This window comes from Lygodium microphyllum, chromosome 23 (assembly GCF_053477565.2).
Source record: "Lygodium microphyllum isolate KBCC chromosome 23, Lygodium_microphyllum_v1.1.10, whole genome shotgun sequence".
Lineage (NCBI taxonomy): Eukaryota > Viridiplantae > Streptophyta > Polypodiopsida > Schizaeales > Lygodiaceae > Lygodium > Lygodium microphyllum.
This window is the reverse complement of record NC_141157.1, coordinates 69,890,350-69,913,593: the sequence shown is the minus strand read 5'-3', so window position 1 is coordinate 69,913,593 and position 23,244 is coordinate 69,890,350. Positions and strand designations below refer to the sequence as shown.

General features: G+C 44.2%; 1 protein-coding gene across 3 annotated transcripts in view; it reads left to right on the top strand.

The window, feature by feature from the left end:
• Positions 1-289: 289 nt before the first annotated feature.
• Positions 290-23,244, top strand: part of LOC148016310 (uncharacterized) — a 55,025-nt gene continuing 32,070 nt past the window's right edge. For 2 of the 3 annotated variants that reach the window (XM_087663754.1, XM_087663752.1), the window contains exons 1-18: positions 290-888; positions 1,069-3,631; positions 3,745-3,813; positions 3,955-4,267; positions 4,356-4,443; positions 4,537-4,618; positions 4,735-4,794; positions 4,881-4,933; positions 5,040-5,221; positions 6,039-6,237; positions 6,902-6,959; positions 7,039-7,095; positions 7,199-7,453; positions 7,548-7,612; positions 7,710-7,766; positions 7,882-7,975; positions 8,094-8,234; positions 8,343-8,608. In XM_087663754.1, the coding sequence (XP_087519880.1) occupies positions 1,358-3,631; positions 3,745-3,813; positions 3,955-4,267; positions 4,356-4,443; positions 4,537-4,618; positions 4,735-4,794; positions 4,881-4,933; positions 5,040-5,221; positions 6,039-6,237; positions 6,902-6,959; positions 7,039-7,095; positions 7,199-7,453; positions 7,548-7,612; positions 7,710-7,766; positions 7,882-7,975; positions 8,094-8,234; positions 8,343-8,417 (4,122 nt within the window). In that variant the 5' untranslated portion in view covers positions 290-888; positions 1,069-1,357 and the 3' untranslated portion in view covers positions 8,418-8,608. The remainder of the gene's footprint in view (positions 889-1,068; positions 3,632-3,744; positions 3,814-3,954; positions 4,268-4,355; positions 4,444-4,536; positions 4,619-4,734; positions 4,795-4,880; positions 4,934-5,039; positions 5,222-6,038; positions 6,238-6,901; positions 6,960-7,038; positions 7,096-7,198; positions 7,454-7,547; positions 7,613-7,709; positions 7,767-7,881; positions 7,976-8,093; positions 8,235-8,342; positions 8,609-23,244) is intronic. The other variant, XM_087663753.1, reaches the window with a different exon arrangement.

Below are 23,244 nucleotides of genomic sequence, written 5' to 3'. Positions count from 1 at the left end.
AGGTTTGATATTTGGTGATCCATAGTACAAAAAAACACTCGAGACAAAACACAAGAAGGATTTGCTAATGGATTCATGATGGACGATGCATGATCAAGAGAAAAGGTGGACTTTTGTTATGGTCCTCTCACCCCCTCACTCATCAAAGCTTGGTCAAATGCGTTAAAGAGAGGCAAAAAATTTGAACCAAAGACAACCAGCTCCTTGTGACAACGCCATGTGGGTTTTCATTGGATTTTGTTTTGGGAGGGAAGGTGAATGCGAGAGAGAGAGAGAGAATAGTGGCAATTCATTCAAAACATGCAACAACAAAGAGAAAATCAAGGGTGAGGGGGACTGAAGAGAAGGGCAGTGCTGGTGATGGTAATACTATCATGATTCTCTCTCTCATTCATTACCACCACCACCATCATCATCATCATCATCTTCTTCTTCATACCTTCTCTCTCTACTCCTTCCTTCTTCCACATTATTATTTTCTCCTCCCCCTCCTCCTCCTCCTCACTTTAATTAGGGATTCATGGCGTATGTTGTTGTTCGTTGTTGTAGCCTCAAAGTAACGGATATGGAAGCTTGAGAGAGAGAGAGAGAGAGAGAGAGAGAGAATACCGTTCATCGAAGGGAAGCAGGGGTTCAACTCAGAGAGAGAGAGAGAGAGAGAGAGAGAGAACCCTGCGTTTATCGAGGGGAAGAAGCAGGGGCCGAACATTCTGCCGTTCCCTCATCGCCATTGCCGTGATCTCTCCTCCCCACTCTGGCAAACAGTAGATCGATCGTCTCCCTCTGCGCTTCCGTCCCCTTCATCGTGCAACCTTAGCCGCTTCTCTGTCCTCGTCATTCCTCCTTTTTCCCCCGTCCTTCACCGCCGTAGCCACCGTCTTATTCCAGGTTTCAACTTTGTGCCACTGTTAAAAGTACAATCTTGTGGCTTTTTGCATCTTTTATATCTTGCATCTGACTTATTACAATCTCTTTGCGTTTCTTTCATTGTTCTCGTGGATTAGATCTTATCGATGCCAACATTGTCTGCCGTTAATCTTCCTCATTTCACACCATGCTTCTCTGTAGCGTTTCAGGGTCTGACTGCACGTGCTGGTTACTGGCTCTCATCCTCCTACTTCTGGAACAGGGTTTTTAAAAATAGCGTTCTGTATCTGTAGCAGTGTGCCCCTGATCATCAAAATTCTACTTGTTGAAGGGTTGGAGCTGCGGCCACCAACATCTATATTTATGTTTACGTATAGTTTGCTAGGATACCAAGAGCTGCCATTGCTTCATGCAGAGAGCATCCTCCTAAGCAGAAACAGTCTGATATGGTGAATGGGCTCAGGTAGTCCATCAGATCCACCTGGCAAAGATGGATTGTGCAGAGAGCTTTGCAAATTATAGTCCCTTGCAAGAGGCAAAAGAAGATGTGGTAACTGAATGCACGGATAGTTCAGGCGCATTGCCAGAGGATAACCTAATTTCCAATGTACCCAAAGCTGAGTCATTAAGTGGCAGAGAATGTGTTCGAACAACGTGCAAACGGAAGGCATCAGGAGATAATACCAAAACAAAACTCACAGGTGGGCCTCCTGCCAAGAAGACCATGGCAAATGGTCGAAGCACTAGATCACATGGTCAGAGTCCAGCAATAGGGGATGCGACTGACATCAAACTTGCAGTAGGGCCTCTGACAAAAAAGGTGGCAGTGAATGCACGGCGCACTAGATCTCATGTGCATAGTCGTCAAGATGAGGATGAATTACAGATAAAAGCAGTCAGCAGAAAAATCCCTTTAGCTGTTGATACGGGTTCTACAAATTGTAGTCTGAACAAAGATGCTTCATTTCAGAAATCTGAGTGTAGACGAGCCAAAGGTGTTGTAGGGGAAGGGAATGGCCTTGGCGGCAGTTGGCAAAACGCTCCCATTATGCACACATGGGGAGGGAATATGGAAAGTCACCGTGGTTTAATTGAAGGGTCTGCTGCCTACGAATCTTGTAAACGTTTGGTTTGTAGCATGCAGGATTGTGGTATGGAAGCTGAAGAGAAGGATATTGATGGAGTTGTTTTAGAGAATGGTGCAGTCGTGAATGATGAGTGCAAGGGAATTGAGTCTGTTCCATTCGTTGAACAAAATAGATTAGTTAGTGCAGGGGCTCATGCAACAGATAAAGTTGCTCGGGCTGTCATCCGTTCTTCATTATCAGAAAGTTCCAGGGGTGATTCTACTGCTACAGAAAGCTCGTCACTACCTCAGCCAGCTATGCATCCTTTAACTCCTCAGTATCACATGTCTCCAGAAGAATGCTCTGATGCAGAACTCATGTTCCAGAGCTTACCAAATACAAACATGGAAGGTACAATCACCAGTGCAGGTAGTTGTCCTTTGAGCTCATCGCTGATGTCAATGCACAGCTCATTAATCACATCTGAGAGAACAATCTTGGTTAATGGAAGGAGAGAACCTGATGTTCAAGGCGCAACTAGAAACCTGAGTATGCTGTCTTCTCCAGCCTTACAGGATAACACACATGCAAACCTGCTGCTGGAAACAAGAGCTTGCCAGGATGATGCTTTTCCCCAGAACCAGCAGTTTCTGTGTTCGAGAATGCCATCAGAGTTGTCTGATGTTTTGAACTCAAATGCTATGACTTCTGGTCCTAAACGGTTTTCCTTCCAGAAGTTGATAAATGGTGAGTTAAGTGATGTGGAAGATTTCAGTGGAGATGAGAAACTCCTTGAAGAAGGGATTTGCATTGTAAATGAAATAAAGTTTGAAGATGGGCGAAATAACAGAGGAGCTGAGAGATTGAGAAACATTATAGATGAGCAGGGGGTGAAGGCTGGTGAAGATGGGGAAGATATGAATGGCAAAGGAAAAGAGGAATGCAAAGAAAAAATGACAAAAGGAAATGCTTTATTGGTGTCAACTCAGTCACAGGATGAATACCATGATTCAGGCTTAGCTCTTTCTGATACCGAAAGTCAGCATTCAGAAGATATGTATCATGGTCAGAAGGGGATATCATCTTGTAAATCTACATATCCTGAACATGCACGCTTGGACTACCCATGCTTCAATAGTATGAATCTTGTTACTGGTACCAATATGAACTCTTCTGGCCATTCCAGCTGCTGCCTGCCCATATCTGATGGAATTGCACTTGGTTGCAGACAGCAAGTCTGCTATGAAAATCCTTGCTTGCATTCAACAGCAGAAACATGCACACAAACATCGTCTAATGTCTCTGCAGATCTTTGCATGTTAGCTGAAGGAGATGCAGGTCGGGATACATTGCTCTTAGGTAATGGACTTCAGACATCTTCAGACACTTCAAAAGACCTTTCTGTGCTTCCTAGTCAGTTAAATTCAGACACAAACCAGCAAACATCATCTCTAGATACTGGCTTTCAAGCATCGTCAGGGACCTCTAGAGATCTCAGCAACTTTCCAAGCCTAGATGCAGGCCCTCAGACATCATCAGGTTCTTCTAGAGAATTTTCGTTGTCCCATGGTGTGCAAGCAAAAATGAATGTCAGTGCAGAATCTCCAGTCATCAAACAAGTACCTGCTAGTGCTAAGGCATTGCTTGCATCGGATCACCTTCAAGGATGCCGAGTAACTTATCAAGTGCGAGGTGAAGTAAGTATCCTTTTCTACCCTTAGCATGGTAAATTGTTAACTGCATTTTGATGCTTTGCAAAGTGTTCAATAGATCGATGCATGGCTAATTGAGTAGTGGATCTTGCCAACAGATTTTGCTCACAGGAGTTATTAAAAACGGTGGAATCCTATGCAACTGCAAAACTTGCAAGGGTAGAACGGTAAGATTCTTTCATCTTTTGGGCATCCACAATCTCATCACCTAGCTCACCCACACTTTTCATGAAGGAAGAGCTTGCATTTTTTCAGAGGGGGTTTTATTTTGTTAATCATCTGATTAGTTATGTTTTATGGTTTCCAAGATTGTCAATGTTTCTTCCTTTGAGAAGCATGCTGGAAGCAATATAAGGCATCCCAGTGATTACACCTTTTTAGACAATGGACAATCGTTGCATGATGTTCTTAAAGCTGGCTGGCAAGCTAGTGATGGCAAGTACGCTGGAACTCGCCGTAAATCTGCAGCTACTACCACAGAAGGTGAGAGCCCAAGAAGGCTACGTAAGGCTGCAGCTACTAGCATTGATGGTGAGTGTGCAAGAAGTGACACGAGGAATGGCAGTGGCAGTGGCAATGCCAATACTCCACCTCCTGCAGCTCATTCTTCTTTGAACACAGGTTAGCTGGAATGTCCATTTTGACATAAAAAGCAAGAGATTGTTATGTCTTTCCTTTGTATTGAGTTGGATTAGTTGGTTTTTTTCAGATTCCTTAGTTCTGGAGAACAGTAACCAGCGAAGATCTGATATTAACTCTTCACGGCATGGGAATTCTTCTCAGCCATCTCAAACTAAGTATGCTGCAAAGTACCCTTGTACCATGACATTCTGTATTGATGGCTGAACATGGTGTATTAATGGATGTTTGATTTACCTCTGTACCCATAGGGATATGAACCTGCACAAGATGCTCTTTCGGCCAGGAGGTTTACCAGATGGGACTGAGGTTGCATATTATGTCAAGGGACAGGTTAAACATCAAGCAAAATTCTTTTCATTTTCCCTATTGCTGAGTGCCAAAACAACTGTACTGCTTGTCAGGATATACATTATGGCAAATTTTCAGTGCACACTTTGTTTTTGCAGCGGGTTTTGAGTGGCACAAAGGAAGGCTCGGGAATTCGCTGTGGATGCTGCAATGAAGTGGTGAGTTTTTTACCCAATTTAGACAGAATGCTACCTTTAAACTGTCGCTCTGAGAAGCCTATTCAGAATATACACTCTCCTTGCAGATTAGCTGTTCATCATTTGAAGCTCATGCTGGTTGGGGTTCTCGACGAAATCCGTAAGTCAAAACGTCTTTTATGTTATTGAATTTTGACTCTCAATGTTTTTGTAGATGTGCTTCTTTAGTTTAACACTTCAAAAATATGGTTTTGTTGATGCCCCAGGTATTTGAGTATATTTCTATCAGATGGGCAGTCACTACATGAGGTTGCAGTAGCTCTTTCAGCGAAGAGACAGGATAGAGCTGCTGGTATAAGCCCCAATGATAATGATGACATTTGTGCGGAATGTGGTGATGGGGGAGATCTTGTTCTCTGTGATGGATGCCCAGGAGCATATCACATAGGTAGTCCATCCACCCATTTCTCAACTTATTTTGCTGTCTCTTCTGATGTCTTTTTTTGGTAATTATGTGGCTGGAATGTTCCAAGCCTACTTAGTTCTGCTGCTCAGATGTCTGCTGCATCCTATTTTGTGATTCTTGCATGTGTAGTAGGCTATAGTTGCACTTAATTGCACAGCATCTGCTCAATGACAACTGAAGTTCTATTGTCTCAGCTCCATTATTATTCTGCATGTTTTGCTTGTTCCACAGCTCAATCAGAAAGCAATTATTGCATGGGTTAGGTGTTATTTTAAAATCATACTATTCATGCATCAACTATCTTTTCGACAAAGTCCCATTAGGAAAACTCAGCTGTACTGAATTTCACTTCTTTTCCATGAGAATTTAGGCCTTTTCTAAAATTAGCGTCAAATGATTAACTTTATGCTCTCACCAGAGATATTAAGGGATTATTGCATTTTAACCAAATGAACATTTTGTGCGATAGTTTGTCCATTGCCATACCTGCATCTTGGTAATGCTGAAAGCAATTAAATGTTTTTTTGAGCCTGTTGATATTGAAGGATAGCTGTGAGTTAAGCCTTATTATGCATGACTTTGGGCAAGAAAGATGTGAGTTAAGCCTTATTATGCATGACTTTGGGCAAGAAAGATGTCGCATCAGGTTTTTTTTTTCCTGGGTTGTATCTATGTGGGCAGAAGTCCCTTTAAAAGTTTTTCCTGACAGAAGTCCCTTTAAAAGTTTTTTTTCCTGGGTTGTATCTATGTGGGCAGAAGTCCCTTTAAAAGTTTTTCCTGACAGATTATTTTTCTGCAGAATGTGTTGGTCTATCCTGCATACCGGAGGGAGATTGGTTCTGTTCTCTCTGTCAAAACAATCTTGGGGGAGATAAGAGACAAGTGTCTAGAACAAGTGTAAGAGGTGGGAAGCTTCTTTCTAAAGAGAGGGTTTCAGAACGTTGTCAACGAGTGGTCAAAGCATCCAAGAATGCAATTGGTGGCTGTGTAATTTGCAAGTAAACTTCTCTCCTGCATGTTTGATATATTATGGTTGATTGGCAAGTTAGGACATTATCAATGCAGAACATATCGATTTAGATTGTGAATTTGACTGCTTGAGGTATGGGTCTTTGGCTGTTAGACGTTCTGCTTAATACTTTCATGAACACTTGTATTCATTTGAGCTTATAGAAAGCCATGGTAGTTTAGTTTCAGTTAAATTGCTTCCACCTACATTGTAGAAGTTGATTGTCCTGTACTGTTTTGGTATGTGTACAACTCATGAGTTCACAGCTCCTTAGAAGAAACTGGAGACACTATGGGTAACACTCACACCCCGCAGACATGATACAATCTTAAGATATGACGAGTTGTGTATGTGTGTGTGTGGCTTATTTTTACTGTCTGCAGGATCTTAGTGTTGTTCTCATTGGCTGAATGGCATGCATCATTATATGCTGTATAGTTATCTTGCATAAGTAGCGAAAATGTTTGCTCAAGGACTTTCTCATTTTGTTCCATACATCAAACCTTCCTCCTCTTGGTTTTTTCACTTTGGTATCTCTAGTTGCTTTTTGGTGCTTGTATGTTGGCTGAATCCAGGAATGAAGGTTTGCTGTAATCAGGTCTTAGTCCTTGGCGTGCTCTTGTAAGACTTTGATTCTGGTGCTTGTGACTCAGGAATGGTGACTTTCTAAAATCAGGATTCGGTGCCAAAACCATACTGTTATGTGATCAAGTAAGCGTTCACATGCAGATTCCTTACTGGGTGGAAGTGGCCACATTTTGCCTACTAAGCCTGTTTGTAAATTTTACAGTGCGAACGAGAATATCATGTGGGTTGTATGAAGGAGAAGGGTGTGGCAGACCTACAGGTATTTCTCTCCTCCTCAACTTAGGACCTAGAGGAAGGTGAATCACTGAGTTATCATGTTGAGTGAACTTAGGGATAACTTTTTGTAACGCTTCTGGTTTCAGGAATTGCCTGATGGGGAGTGGTTTTGTAGTGCGGATTGCAATCTCATTCATAATGTTTTAGAAGGAATGGTTTTAGGTGGCCCAGAGCCTGTTCTTGGCAGCACATGCAGGTTACTGCGAGAGCAGAAACAGTTGCAAGCTACTTCTGAAGAAGCACAGCCCCAGGTCTGTGATTTTACATGGCAACTGCTTCATGGCAGAAGAAATGATCCGCATAATGGAAAAATTTTGTCCGAGGCTGCAACAATATTTACAGTTAAGCATGCCTGCCATATATTTCTTAATTGCGATAGTGTTATCTGTCGTTGTCTTCCCATTCTGTATCTGATCAATGCACTTTTCATATCAGGAAAGTTTTGATCCAATAGTGGATGCAATAACTGGAAGGGACCTCATTCCTCCAATGGTTTATAGGTTGATAATGCTAACTTTCAGTTGTAGGACCTTCTTGTATTAGATTCTGACTACGCTTTGTGGCAGTTCTAAATTCAACGGCCTGATTATTTTGCAGCCGGAGTATTAGGGATCAAGATTTTCGGGGCATGTATTGTGCTGTTCTCAAGAAGAAGTAATACAAGAAACTATATTTCGAGGGTTTTTTTTTTCCTTCTTTCCCAGTTTCATGTGATGGTGTGGCATTTTAGCAACAAAAATAGCTTAGTTGTTCTCCAATCATGTTTCAGGGAAATCATGGTCTCTGCTGCCATTATTCGCGTATTTGGGCGGCAGTTTGCAGAGATGCCACTTGTGGCTACAAGTATCACATACCGTGGACAGGTCTTCTGCTACTTGCAGTAACTTTTGCATACATGGTCATCTAAAATCATCAGAAGGTGCAACTCATTAGATGTCTTGTTGTCCATTTGTTTGACTGTTTGTGTTTGTATTGGTTCAGGGCTACTTCCAAATGCTGATGGCAAGCATAGAACAACTTTTACGCATGTTACGAGTTGAATATCTTGTGCTACCTGCTGCAGAGGAGGCAGAAGGAATTTGGACAAATAAGTTTGGATTCTCGAAGCTTCAAGACGAACAGGTCTGTTCACTTTGTTTTCTGACACATGAAAAGATGAATAAAACAACTGAGTGCCAGTCTGAACGTGAATGCTGACATGTAAGATTATTCTGCTTTGCTGTGCTACAGCTTCAACAATTTGGCACTGAGGTGCAAATTATGGTCTTTCAAGGATCTTCTATGCTGCTGAAAGCGCTTTCATAACAGTGGTAGACAACCTTTTGCTTGTACGATCAACATGATAAAGTTGGGTTTTAGAGTTTCCTTGGATTGGTGAATCGATGAACTTTCAAATGATTATGGATTGGAGCATGTTACATAAAGAGACGCTCAGCGAACTTTTGTTCTATGCGTGCATCTGCTGGTTGAGCAAGGAACGGGCCCAATCATCGATGGTATGCCTGGGAAACTTACTAACTGAAGATGTGCCAATTGTTTCTTTTTTCTGCTTACTTCAGTTGATTAGCTATGGCTAAACTTTACACAAGTAGGATGCACTCTGCACATGCTTTCCTGCGTTTTAGTGTCAGAACAACCATGCTTTGGCCAGATCAGCTGTGTTCTCGCAGCTGTGTTTTATTCATGACTTAAGCCCAGACAGCTTCTGACTCTTGAAATGTTGCACTAATGGTAGCCTTAGGTCAATGGATGGTCATTTGGGTCTGCACTTACATAAAACAACATGAAGCCCTCTAGATGCCATTTTTGTATGCAGCAGGCAGCAGCACCTCCCAGAATTCTGAGATATTGGGTATAACAAACAGAAATCACCCTTTAGATTCGTCTTCTTAAGAGCAACAGTTAAAAACTGCCCAGAACTTTTGTGTTTTTAGTGTTGGTATCCTTGGAGGTAGTCTTCTGCTGCTCTCTCCCTGTCCCTAAGCAGTGGCTCGCATCCATTAGCAGTGTTGACTTAACCATTTCAGCAAAAGGTCGGAACTTAGATCAACTAGATCTGTGTTTGCATTGTTGTATTTAATATTTATGCTCACAATAGAATCTCAACAGTTGCGTTTATAGTAGAGCCTAGATTTACAGTTCTGGCCCGTAAGATGGCATAGGAGGCTATGCAGAAGAGTTCCAGAGAAAAGATCAGCGATATAATGTTATGTACATACCGTTTGAAATGGGAGGTAGCATTTGGTAGTCATCCCGGGTCTATCCCAATTGCCGCTGTCCACACTCCATAGGAATAATTGGACATTGGTTTGATTGGGCGACGTTCTTGGGTCCACCTCGCAATGGAGCACTTGGCATTGATCTATGAGGATCAACGTGAGGGTTCCTATGGACCTAACAGCTGCTAGCAGAATTCTAGCACTCAATTAGGATGATCACTTTGTAATCAATTGGGATTGAAAGTACACATGCTATATGCTATGACCCAATTATACTAATGCAGCAAGAACTTACGCCTCCTTAGTTTTCTCATTACATAATCAATTTAATAATGCGTGTAATTTCCTAGGCTGCGACTATTTCTTCATTTCTTTGATTCAAGTCCTCTTTTAAAACATGTTACTCTAAAATACTTTTATTTAATTATACTGCATAGCCTAGATTTAATATAAATACCTAGTCTACTCAAATACTAATTAACTTATTATAATATGTGCATGAAATTTTTTTGAAGAATTCAAAATGTATCTTTGATGCTCCCCCTTTGATGGTTGAGCAACCCTAAAAGACTCCGGAGGGGAGGCTGAAGGGGCAGAAGTATGTGACGACGACGATGAAGTAGTCACATCCGTCAAAGGTGGTAGGGAAGCTGGAGGAAGAGGAGAGGGAGGAGCCGAAGACAAGGAAGGGGTGCTTAGAGGCAGCTTGGAGGGAAGGAGAGGAACTGCGGGTAGGGGAGAGTCAGCTGATGATGAAGAATCGCTTATAAGAGAATCATCTATAGGATCCTTGGAGGCGGCAGCCTCATCGAAGATCACATCCCTACTCACCTCAAGCTTTAGTGTCCACGAGTCGTAGAGTTGATAGCCCTTCATGGTAGTGTTGTAGCCCATGAAAATGAGCTTCCTGGACTTCGAGTTAAGCTTTGTCTTCCTCTTTTTCTTGTCCATTTGGACAAATGTATCACATCCAAAGATATAAAAGTGAGACATAGAGGGCTTTCTTCCAAAGAAAGCCTCATAGGAGTCATGTCTTGTAATGTAGAAGTTGGGGAATGGTTGCCGATGTGAACTTCAATAACGACCGTCTCACCCTAAAGGATATGGGGAAGGTCCCTATGCTCTAATATTGATTGGGCCATCTCTAGCATGGTCCAATTTGCATGCTCCACCACACCATTCTCCGAAGGTGTGTTCGGATGGGTGATCCTTGGAAAATTGAGAAAAGAGGTTAGAAGTAAACTCTCCAGCACGATCTACTCGTATGTCATAAACTTTGGAAGTAGTTTGTGTTTCCACAAACACCTTTCACTCGTACAAATGGAAGACACCTTTTTCTTATACTCCAAAAGATAAGGCCACACTTAATGATGGAAGTCTTCTGAAATTCAACATCAAAGACTTGGCCTTCCCTAGGGAGGCCGTGTCAATAGGTCGGCAAAGGTTGTTATGAACGAACTCAAGCGGTGTAGAAGCTCTCCTTGTGGCAACTTGGGGATGAGGTTGCCTATGTTGCTTGGCGCTCAAACAACTAGGGCACAAAGTGTGAAGAGAAGGGAAATCTAGAAGTCCTCTTTTGAGAAGCCCATCGTATAGCATCAAAATTTAGATGACAATAACGAGCAATCCAAAGCAGCTCAAGCTCATGGGAAGACTTTGCGGCTAAGTCTATGAGCGTGTAAAGCCCACTGTCTTGGGATCCTGTCCAAAGAACGACTCGTGTAGAAGCATCCTCTAGCGTCACTGCATCCTATGTAAATACCACGGGGGTACCAAGCCATGTAAGACCATGAATAGACAAAATATTAAAACTTAAATTTGGTATGCAGAGAACTTTGACCAAAGAAGATTGCCTATTCGGGAATAAATGAATATTCCCCACTCCTGTAATGGGAATGGTAGAATTGTCACCAATGGTGACTGTGCCCTCTCTTGCACTGAGGTCCTGAAGCCTATTTTGTTTGTAGGTCATGTGAGAAAAGGTCACGTTGGCAATGAGCCAAGGCTTCTCTTGAGTAGAAGCAGCAAGAGTTGTATCCTCCTCGACAAATACATGCACAAAGACAGACTTTGCTGCTGCCAGGGTAGCCTTTGTATCCTTTTGAATCCTTCTCCTTTGGCTTCAAATGGGGATACTTTTGCGGACACTTCTCCTTGGGATGAGTGCCCTTCCCACAATGTGGGCACTTGGGCTTCATCTCCTTCTCATCCTTTTTGTCCTCTTGCTTCTTCTCCTTGGCCTGTGCCTTCTTATTCTTTCCTTCACTTGCTCTTGTAGTAAATGCCGTGGTGGAGCTAGAACCAGTAGCCCTTGCCTCTCTGAGTCGCACGTCATACTCCAAGTCAAGTAGTAAAAGCTCCTCCCATAAGAGGGTCTCATGGGTCCTCGATGTGATAAGGCTAGTGTAGAAGACATCGAACTGAGGAGATGGTAGTTGAGTTAGAAGGATCGTAGCTATGTCTTTGGAGAATATCATCCCACCAAGAGAGACAAGCTCATCCCTCATGTCCTCCATCTTTGTGGTGTGCCTGTTCCAAGGGAGAAGTCATCAAGATTGAGCATCTGCAACTTCTCAAAGGAAATCTTGTGGGCAAATGTCTTGTGCTGATACAAAGCTGCTAGCTTCTTCCACGCTTTTGCCGAAGTCTTCAACTTGTGAACATGCACAAGGATAGAATCATGCAAACTCCTAAAGAGAAAGGATTGGGCTCCAGAGTTGAGTTAATCCCACAAGGTTGTTTGGTCCATAGAAGTCCCATTTGCTAGATCCTCCTTAGGATGGGGGATAGAATCATAAATAAGAGCGCAAAGATCAAAGGTGTGGAGTATGCACTCCACCTTACATGACCACGATGAATAGTTGGAACCATCGACCTTGTCTTCTTTGGGTAATGAAGGTAGGACATGCACTTGCACCGAGGGTATCAAGGATGGCATCTTCACTAAGGACGGAGCCTTTTGTGATAGATGAATAGAAGGGGGATGGTTGTGAGTTGGGGACTCCTCTCGCCGACTATAATGGCGATAATTGCATCTTTGTTGAGAAAAGTGTTTGGAAAGAAGCTTCTTCTTTGAGTCATCAAAGCGCGTGAACTGGTAAGACATCTTTGATCTTGCAATCATTGAGAAAGGTGCGCTTGTTAAAGAAAGCTGTCGCCTGCTACTAGAATGGGGTCGCTTGCACCAGGAAGCTGTTGTATATGCTAGAAAGCTCTTGCCACTAGGAAGCTGTCGCTTGCAAAACGCAAATTTGTGTTTGCTGCAAAATGTAGAAAACTCGAGTGGCATGGTGTTTGAACAAGGTCATTGGGTGCTGCATTATATCTCATGGTCTCTGAAAGGGCCGATTGGGGATTGAACCAGTTGTGCAGGCACTAAATGCAGCAAACGTAGGTTGAAAATCTGCGTTCAAGAAATCTAGGCTGCTCCTTTGCAACAAAAACCTGCTCTTCTACATGAAATCTTCAGATTGTATCCTCACTCAGGCGATGATACCATGTGAGTGCGCAACGAAAGAAAAACACAGCGAGGAGAGAGAGAGAGAGAGAGAGAGAGAGAGAGAGAGAGAGAGAGAGAGAGAGAGAGAGAGAGAGAGAGAGAGAGATGAAGGAAGAATACTGCATTGACGAAAGAACGCTGATACAATGGGAATGGATTCCCAAAGCATTAGTGGGGATACTAGATCATGTTGATGACGACGGTAGCACTAGGCACGGAGAGTCGAAGTGTTAAGAGTGTGCACTTGCAAATGGAAGACTAAAGATTGAAGAGTGTGTGTCTGCCAAGTGGGGGATGCAGCTATAAATAGCCAACACACCAAAAATTGGCTGACTTGCTCCTGTAGGGGCCATAAATGCTGGCTGACCAGCAATAAATGTTGGTCACTGAAAAGAAAAATGCTAGAAAAATAGAAGAGAGCTTGGAAAAATCCCAAATGACACAACAATGTCCAGTAGGTGTAGGCTGATTGTGGAAATGTGAAGTTGGCCTAGGAATGCACATAGGAACTCGACAAATGAAGAAAATACACCTAAACTGCAAGAGCTCCTATGTATCCGTTAGACTCTAACAGGAGGAGCTCGCAACCAGGAGATGACAGACTAGCATGGCTAACATAGGCAGGCTAACAATTTCAATCTTGGATGGGAGTTACTTTGCTCCTCACGATCCAACTAAGTCTTGGGATTGTTCTTTCCATCACCTTGCTTCACTTTCTAGGAAGTCAAGGCTCCCTCTGACATTGAGGTTTCTTATGTAATTGATCAAATAGCCGAGCGTAACACAGTACGTGAAAAATGTATAGAAGGTGGATAACTAGGGCTGTGAGATGACTTGTTGGATAAAATTGAAATATCTTTGGAGGGATTTATTCATAAATAAAATGGCTGATTGTGAGCTTAACTTGGGTAAGCCAGTGGTGCAAATTCAGTGAGCAATGCTGATACTAAGTGAACTTGACAATTGAATCATCCACCCCCCCCCCCCCCCCCCCCCCAACCCCAAGTGATTTCGAACTATTGGAGCCTCACAATCAAGGTTGATTTTTTGGTTATGATCGCGAGCTACGAAGTGGCGACTAGATGTGCCCAATGCTTAGAGGCACGGTCAAGGTGTTGGAGTTAAGAGGGAAATTCAGGCATAAGTCCACGTCAGAGTGCAGCGGTGCGGAAGCGTAGGACTGAGAGAGAGAATGCAGAGAGAGAAGAGAGAGAAAGAGACAGTGGACGATGAAGATCTGCTGTATAAAGAATGCTGAATACAAAGATATGCAGATATATACACGGGCGCAGTGCGCTGGACTGCGTGTCTCCACCTCGACGATGCAACCTGCTGTTCACCTCAAAGTCCGCTGCAGTCTGCACTGTCTGCTGTCTGAAATCTGCGAACAGAGACGGAATCTGCGCGTGTCACTGGTCTGTAATCTGCGAGCAGAGAAGTGTACCAGACTGCTGAAAGTGCCAGGTATAAATAGCTGAAAACCGGGGGAAAGAGGGCGCCAAAAATAGCCAGGCGGCTGCATTAAATGCAGCCAACTGGCTGCTGCATTAAATGCAGCCGACTGGCTGCTGCAGGTCGGACTGCCACGTGGCAGTCCGATTGTGCAGTCCGACTGCCAGTCCGACTGCACCAGCCAGCAGCCTCTGATCAGGCTATGATCTGATCTCTAACACCCCCTCTCAGAGCCTGGGTAGGGCAGAAGCTTGAGGGATCTGGAATGTCTCCGAAGTAGAGCCTGAGGAAGCGCCTTCGTAAACAAATCCACAAGATTGTCCTCCGTCTTGCAATACTCCATAGTGATGGTCTCATCCAGAAGCTTTTCTTGGATGAAGTGGTACTGGATCTCTATGTGCTTCGTCCGGGCATGAAAAACAGGGTTCCTTGCCAAGGCAATGCAACTCTCATTGTCACATCGCAGCAATGTAGGACGAGTCTGCGGGCACCCAAGCTCCTCCAATAATCGCCGAAGCCACACAACCTCGCATGTGGTGGAAGACGCGGCCCGATACTCCGCCTCAGTAGACGAAAGGGCTACCGTGGGCTGCTTCTTGCTACTCCATGAAATAACACCTGCACCCAAAGTAAAACAGTAACCTGTAGTAGACCGCTTGTGGTCCACGTCACCGGCCCAATCCGAGTCGCTCCAACCTGCAAGTACAAGATTTGACCCATCTGTCCCTACGGGGTAATGAATCCCTAAATCAGACGTCCCCCTCAGATACCGAAGTATCCTCTGAGCAGCCTACCAATGCACCGTCTTAGGTTCACTCATGAACCCTGCCAAGAGCCCAACAGCAAAACATAGATCAACCCTGGTGTTGAGAAGCCAAATCAAAGACCCAATTAACTGTCGATAGCGGGACACATCCGCCAAAGGAGAAGCTGAATGGAAAGTGGCCTTCCAGTTCGGATCCATAGGAGTAGATAGGGCCCGACAATCCTCCATCTCAAAAGACACCAAGAGCTCCTGTACATATCTCTGTTGAGAGATAAAGATCCCCCTCTGAGATTGATAAATCTCATGGCCCAAAAAGAAATGGAGTAGATCCAAGTCCGTCATCTCGAACGTCTGATGTAAAGCTGACTTCGTCTCTTGGACCTGCTGTGCATCATCACCTGTCACAATCAAATCATCAACATATAAGACAAACAGCACACAACCATCCTCGGAAGTGTGAACATACAACTGCGGATCAGCCTTGGACCGTCGATATCCCAACTGAGACTGGAGGAACGAATCAATCTTCTCATTCCATGCACGCGGAGCTTGCTTAAGGCTATACAAGGCCTTCTTCAACCTGTAGACTTTCCCATCTGAAGAACCAAAGCCAGGAGGCTGCTCAACATAGATCTCCTCCTTCAAATCACTATTGAGAAAGGCCGGCTTCACATGCAACTGATAAATAGGCCATCTCCTATGGCCAGCCAAAGCAAGAACAGCTCTAATGGTCGCCGTACGAGCTCTGGGGGCAAAAGTATCATCACAGTCAATACCTGGGCGCTGTGCAAAACCTTTAGCAACAAGGCGAGCCTTGTGCTTATCCAAAGAACCATCGCTAAGGTATTTGGTCTTGAAGACCCACTTGACTCCAATCACCTTCTTCTTTAGGGGGCGGGGCACGAGTGACCAAGTGCCATTCCTCTCAATAGCCTCCAACTTAGCTTCCATAGCTTTCCTCCATGGTGCGGACTGTAAAGCCTCCTTCACGGAGGTGGGCTCTCGATCCTGCATAACACGGGCCATCAAACAATAGTTGGAGCAAACAAGCTCCGTAGAGTGTGCATGGTGCCTCCGTGACCGCCGCGGACCATCCTGTGGTCCCCACTCCTCAGGAACCCCCTTGATCCTTGAATCACGGAGTGTGTCACGGGCCCAGTGAGGAGGAGGCCGAACCTCCCCTCCTTGTTCTCCATTAGCAGAAGACTCTGGAATATCCACCGGCGGTAACTCCTCAGAGGTGTCCGGTGGAACAGTAGACTCTGTGTCAGAAACAGAATCATAATCAAAAGGCACGGGCTCCAGTGGAACTGTAGGAGCCCAACTCTCCCCTGGATCTCCAAGAACGGGATGCTCCTCACCCGTAGAAGTAGCCGGAACCTCCACAAACCACACATCACGGCTAGTGTACACATCCCGCTTGACGGGATCATACAGTCGGTAACCTTGGGACCGGGAGCTGTAGCCAACAAATACCTGTTTTCGGGAAGCTGCTTCAAATTTATCACGGTGAGCCTTGGGAATGTGAACATAGGCATCACACCCAAAGACCCGAAAGTAAGAAACATCTGGCTTCGTCCCAAAATAAGCCTCAAATGGAGTTATCCCTTCCACAGCCGAAGTAGGGGATTGATTAAGGATGTGAACTGTAGTAGCCACAGCCTCGGCCCACAGAACCTGAGGGGTCTGTCGGTGCTCCATCATGGTGCGCGCCATCTCGATCACACTGCGGTTCTTCCGTTCAAGAATACCATTTTCTTGAGGAGTATTGGTATTGGCAAACTCCTGGTGAATTCCTCTATTTGCACAAAACCGAGCAAACTCATTAGAAACAAATTCACCTCCCTTGTCGGATCGCAAGGTCTGCAACTTCCGGCCCGATCGGTTCTCCTCAAAGAGAAGCCAATCCTTGAAGTGTGATAAAGCTTCTGACTTTAATGCCAAAAAATAGGCCCATGTCATCCTGCTGTAGTCATCCACGATCACCATGAAGTACGAGCTCCCATGCAAGGACTCATTCCTCATAGGGCCACATAGATCCGTAGATACTAGCTCCATTGGTGAAGTAGACTGCCGCGAAGCTATGTGGGGAATGGCATCCCTATGTTGCTTCCCCCGAATGCAGGAGACACATGGCTGTTGGCTCACCACTATATCCGGCAACCCTCGAACAAGCTGTCCACGTGACGCCCTCCGAAGATAGTCATAGTTCAGGTGACCAAACCGAGCATGCCATAACTCTGACTGCGACTGAGAGGTAAGAAGAAGAGTAGAGAGGGCGGTGGAAGACTTCAGTTTATAAATGCCATTCTCCTCATATTCGGATGAGAGAACCTTCCTCGATCCACGATCAAGGACTCGCACCGTAGTACTGTCAAACTCCACCAAAAGGCCAAGGGAGCAAATCTTATGAACTGAAAGGAGATGGTACCCTAAGCGAGGGTCGCAACTGGGCAACACCATCTGATGAAGGAGTCATGTGCCGTGAGGCACCACTATCAAGAATCCACTCTCGAGCCTGGGGAGCCGTCATCGCAGCATCAGAAGCATTCGGTGAAGCGTCCTCAGTGACAGCTAGATGAAGAAATGCAGCTGATGAGGGTGCAGCCACCGCTCCAGAATCCTTGGTATCCTTCTTCTTGGTGTCCTTCGTGTCTTTGTCAGGGCAATCCTTCTTCCAATGGCCAGTCTTTCCACAAATATGGCATGTGGAATCTTTGTCCTTGTCCTTCTCCTTCTCCTTGTTCTTCTTGGACTTGTTATCCCCCTTCTTCTGCTTTTGGTCCTTCCCCTTCTTCTTAGAGGCTTGACCTGTCAACGCCTTTGACTTGGAAGCATTTTGTCCCTTTAACTGTTCCTCTTGGTCCAAGACCATAGGAACCAACTCTTCCCAACGAAGAGTAGACTCTCGCCCCGAAGCTATAAGGGCAGAGTAAAATGTACCGAATCGTGGCGGCAACTGGGACAAAAGTGTGATCACCATGTCTTCGGAGGAAATCGGCTTCCCCGCATTCTGAACCTGCTTCTGAAGCTGCCTTAGCTTGTTAATGTGCTCCCGCAGCGAAGAAGACTTATTTATGGACAAGGTCCGCATCTGTACCTCCAAAGAAACCCGCTTCATTAGGGTCATCCGATTGTACATCTGATCAAGCTCCAGCCATATCTCCCGAGCCACCGTCAAGTGCTTGATGTGAGCGATCACGGCTGTAGTGCATGGTAGAAAGAGAAAGGATCGAATCCTGGCATTCAGTTTGTCCCAATGAGACTAGGCCTTGGCCAAATCCGCACGAGCATCGGAAGAGAGTTTGGACTCATCTCTTATCGAGGGCCGGTCAATCTCCTCCTGTACCAACTCCGCCAAATCATAGGACTCAAGAATGGCCAACATCATGACGCGCCAAATGCGGTAGTTGTCGCCGTCGAGCTTCGGATCTGCAGGAAGAGCCGGTAAGACAGGCACCTTCTGGTCCATAATCGCCTGGAACTCCAAGTCAATCTCTGTAGACATCTTCACCTGCAATGCCTTCACAAACGCAAAAGCAGCCCCCTCTGACTGGGAAAACTCAGCCTGCTAAGGCTCTTCTGCGTTCTGAACCTTCTTCACCCGCCGAAGGCGATGAAAAAGCAAAAACTTGCACTTGTAGGATGAAAACTCAAACTTCCTCCGCGTCAAACAGCAGTAAACAGCAGCAAATTCACCACCTGTACTCCTTTCCTGTGCGCCCACACTTGTTTCAGCCTTGTTCCAAGGCAGCCCTCCTGTCTGCCCTTAAATGCAAAAAATGCAAATTTGTGTCGTGATGGAAACTCCTCTTCAGGTTGATTCTTTGCTCAGTCAGCCCTCAAACACTGCTCTGATACCATGTCAGAGTGCAGCGGTGCGGAAGCGTAGGACTGAGAGAGAGAATGCAGTGAGAGAAGAGAGAGAAAGAGATAGTGGACGATGAAGATCTGCTGTATAAAGAATGCTGAATACAAAGATATGCAGATATATACATGGGCGCAGTGCGCTGGAATGCGTGTCTCCACCTCGACGATGCAACCTGCTGTTCACCTCAAAGTCCGCTGCAGTCTGCACTGTCTGCTGTCTGAAATCTACGAACAGAGACGGAATCTGCGCGTGTCACCGGTCTGTAATCTGTGAGCAGAGAAGTGTACCAGACTGCTGAAAGTGCCAGGTTTAAATAGCTGAAGAACCAGGGGGAAAGAGGGCGCCAAAAATAGCCAGGCGGCTGCATTAAATGCAGCCAACTGGCTGCTGCAGGTCGGACTGCCACGTGGCAGTCCGACTGCACCAGCCTGCTGCCTCTGATCAGGCTATGATCTGATCTCTAACAGTCCATACATCAACTTGACAATGGCAATGACGTTTTTACTCTTCCCAAGAGGGAACTATCTCTATGAGAAGAAGTGGGGGTGAAGATGGGGTTCCCAGAAGCCTTTGGAATCCAAGACATGCTGTATTGAATTAGACCAAGTTGTAAATTTAGACCTGTTGAAATGAGTCTTCTCCATAAACACATGCTTGGCTGATGCAGATGGATGGTTGATACTTATCTCTAAACACATGCTTGGCTGATGTAGATGGATGACTGGCTTGAGGAGGAGGGGGATAGATGGGTGACATAGGATAGAAAGGAGGGTAACTAAGCACTACACGAGGCATGGTGACTCTAGACGTGTGTCCAAAAGACGATGATGGACATATGGATGACCCACATGCTGAAAAGGTATAGGATGGCCCACTAGGTATCGGCATGTTGGCAAACTGCAATGGTTGGGTTGGGGGATAGATTCCCACCTTTGGTGTATCTCCACCACATGGTTGTGCAAAAGCAAAGGACCTAAGGGTTTAGGATATGTATGCTTGAATATTCCCTTGGTGTGGTGAGGGGTTGGATAGGTGGAATGATGAATGATGATGTGGAGAATGGTGGAAATGTAGATGTGGATGTAGCAGAAGAAAAGAATGGGATGGGTGGGATTTGAAATTGGTGAAGATGTAAAGGAAGTGATTTTTTTTTTGGGAAATTGAAAATTAGATGATGATGTTTGAAATGATACATCAACTTCATTTTGACTTTGAGAAGCAAAACTTGAGGGAAAGGAGGGAAGAGTTGTGCCAAACGGCTTGAAACAGCACTTAGGAAGGGGCAAAATGTTGAAACAAGGTCAAAATCTCTTGAAACACATTTCCTAGATTAAAATGTTTTACAATCATGAAATGGCACCATGCAGTTGTTGAACTAAAAATTCATCCCATACTGATTAGCTCTTTAAAAGAGGCCTAAAACACGTAAATTATCAAAAGTTTCATTAAATAAGGAGCGGTTTTAGAGAGTTTTTGTGTCCCACACGCAAAACCCTAATTTGGAAGGATCCTTTTGCATCTACAAATAGATAGGCTGCCTGCCATTTAGCCTGATCCTTGTGTGCTGGTTTCTCACCTTGCCTTCTTGTAGATTTTAGCTATTCACTATTCAGCATTCCTACAGTTCTGATTGGTGGTTACAGCAATGGGGATTTGTCTTTCGTGGATGTCATCACTTACTACTCTACCTTTGAGCATTATGTATATACTTACATTCATTTGTGCATTGATTCATTCACTTTAGAGTTCTCTTCTCTCTTTGTTTGTGTTTGTGTTTTTACGTTTTGAGTTTGTGTTTTGCATTTAGGGTTTGCATTATTGTCCAAGTTATTGTGTTTAAGTTGTGTTCATACATTTTGTGTTTTCTTTGTGCTAACCCTAGCTTATATCTTCATAGTGGCGTTTGTGGCCAAACCTCAAATGTTTTAGGAATTGTTTCGAGACATAAACCTGAAATGTTTTGGGAATTGTTTCAAGACATAAAATGTTTGCATGGAACAAGATGTGATATTTGTGCTCAATAATTGGAAGTTTGGGACCTTTTAAGAAAATATAATGTATTTTAGGCCACAAATGTGCTGTAGTGAGTGTTGATCAAGTGAGATCGGATCAGCCATTCAATACAATTTGATACAAGTAAAAAGGGATCCGCTTTTTCAATCATGATCTTTCATAAAAGAAAAATTTTAATTCTTCCACTTGCGAACTTTGAAAGTGAATGACTAAAATGAGGATTGTGGCTATAATTTAATTCCAAGTATAGTCCATCAATTGAGGCAAACACTTATGACCAAGAGAGAATCCTCTCTCTCTCTCTCTCTAGCCCCCCTCCCCCCTCCCAAAAAGAAAACTTATTAACTAAGATATTGTGTAATCCTCATCTTCCCTTGATGATGTGGCATACCCATCCTCTTTTTGTCCCGTTTGGAAATTCTTGTTTGTGTTGTTGATCCATTCAAGAGTTTTCCTTTGTTGGGAATAAAGGCTCATCGTGCCTTTTATCATGTTATGGTGTGAACGCGCCCTTACACTTTGTAGGTTATATATATTCAAAACCTAAAATGTGGTACACAAGTCTTTGTACCAAACATCAAGTGTTGTGCTCACTCTCTCACTCTATTGCTCTCAACTCTCTGCACTTTCATGCTTAGCTCGCACACAGCCTCCACAACAAACTAGTATCAGAGCACACAGGCTGTGCACATTTCTCGAAGCTAGTGACGGTCGTCAGGCCATGTGACAAGCAAGCAAGAGCTTCAGGCACCAATCGACAGTGTTCAGCAGGTGCAGGAGAGGTAGTGGACAGGCGATAGGTTGGAGTCACCAGCCTCAGCACGACCTGCACTCGACCTGTGCAAACATAACTAGGCTCGCGTGCGGATAGGACCAGACGAAACGGGTTGCAAGCGCTAGACGAGACGGATGGATTGCGGGCGAAACGAGCTGATGGCATACGCGAGCAGGTGAGCTGACGACACACGCGGACATCAATGCGTTGAGTCCAAGATTCGATGGATGTCCTCTTTTGCGTTATTTTTTGTGAAATTCTTGAAATTTTTCCTTCTCCTCTTTGCCGGGCGTTCATATGCACAAGCACAATGTGCAAATTTGACCTAGAAATTTGGGGCTTTTCTCGGATTTGGGGACTTTGATATAGGGCACGACCATTTGACTCCAAAATTGTACATTTGGTACACATTTGCTTGTGAAATTTTGGGGCTTTTCACATTTCAGTAAAATTTCTTCAATTTCAGTGAAATTTCTGCACACCGGACTTGAAAAATTTGGGGCTTTTGCAGAATTTCATCATTTTGTGCAAGAATTGCTTGATATATGCACTTGGGTCCTTGAATTGATGCAGTTTGAACAGATTATCCTCTAAAAATTTGGGGCTTTTGACCCAAATTGTCAAATTTGTGCTCTGGAATGCCTTTGGAGCAGAAATTGCGGTGAAATTTTGGGGATTTCACATGTAACTATTGGCTTGGTCTCTAATTGTGTCAGAAATTGCTTGAGGAGTGTAGCAAACGGCATTTTTTAATTCTGAAAATGCATTTGTATATCTGAAATTTCTGCAATCTTGGGATTTTCATTGCTGGTTGGTACTCTTTTGCACTGTGGTCACTTGTGTCATATTTGGGCTTGCCTTTGGTGACTGGCTAGTCAATTTGGGACTGCAAATTATGGCTAGAAACAATGACAACAGTAATCTTTTGCACATTAAGAAACTTGAGGGTGCCAATAATTTTGCAGTCTAGCAGAAACAATGCTACAATGTCTTGGTGCATAAGAAACATGTAAAGCCCATCAAAACAAAGGGAATCAAACCAGCAGACATGGAACAAGACGAGTGGGATGACTTGGATGAGCTTGCTCGCTTTGCCATTGAGCTCTCAGTGTCACACAACTTGCTCTTCAACATTGAGAAGTTGAATTCAGCATATGCAATGTGGCAAAGGCTTGAAGAATTGTATGCTTAGAAAAGTGCAGCCAACAAGGTTTATTGGTTGAAAAAACTGATGGACTTTCGCATGAAAGAGGGTATAGCTATGTCTATACGTTTGAATGAGTTTAACTCAATTTTTAGTCAGTTGATTGCTTTGGATTTTCATATTGATGAAGAGTTCAAAGCTACCTTCTTGCTATGCACTCTCCTTGAAAGTTGGGATACTTTCAGGACAGCTTTGAGTAATTGGAATGCTCAGCTGTTATTCTTTGATGTGGAGAGTTCTTTGTTGATGGAAGAACTCAACAGGCAGAATAACTCAGCAAACAAGTCTTCGAATGCATTACACACTAGAGGGAGATTTCAACATAAGAGCAGT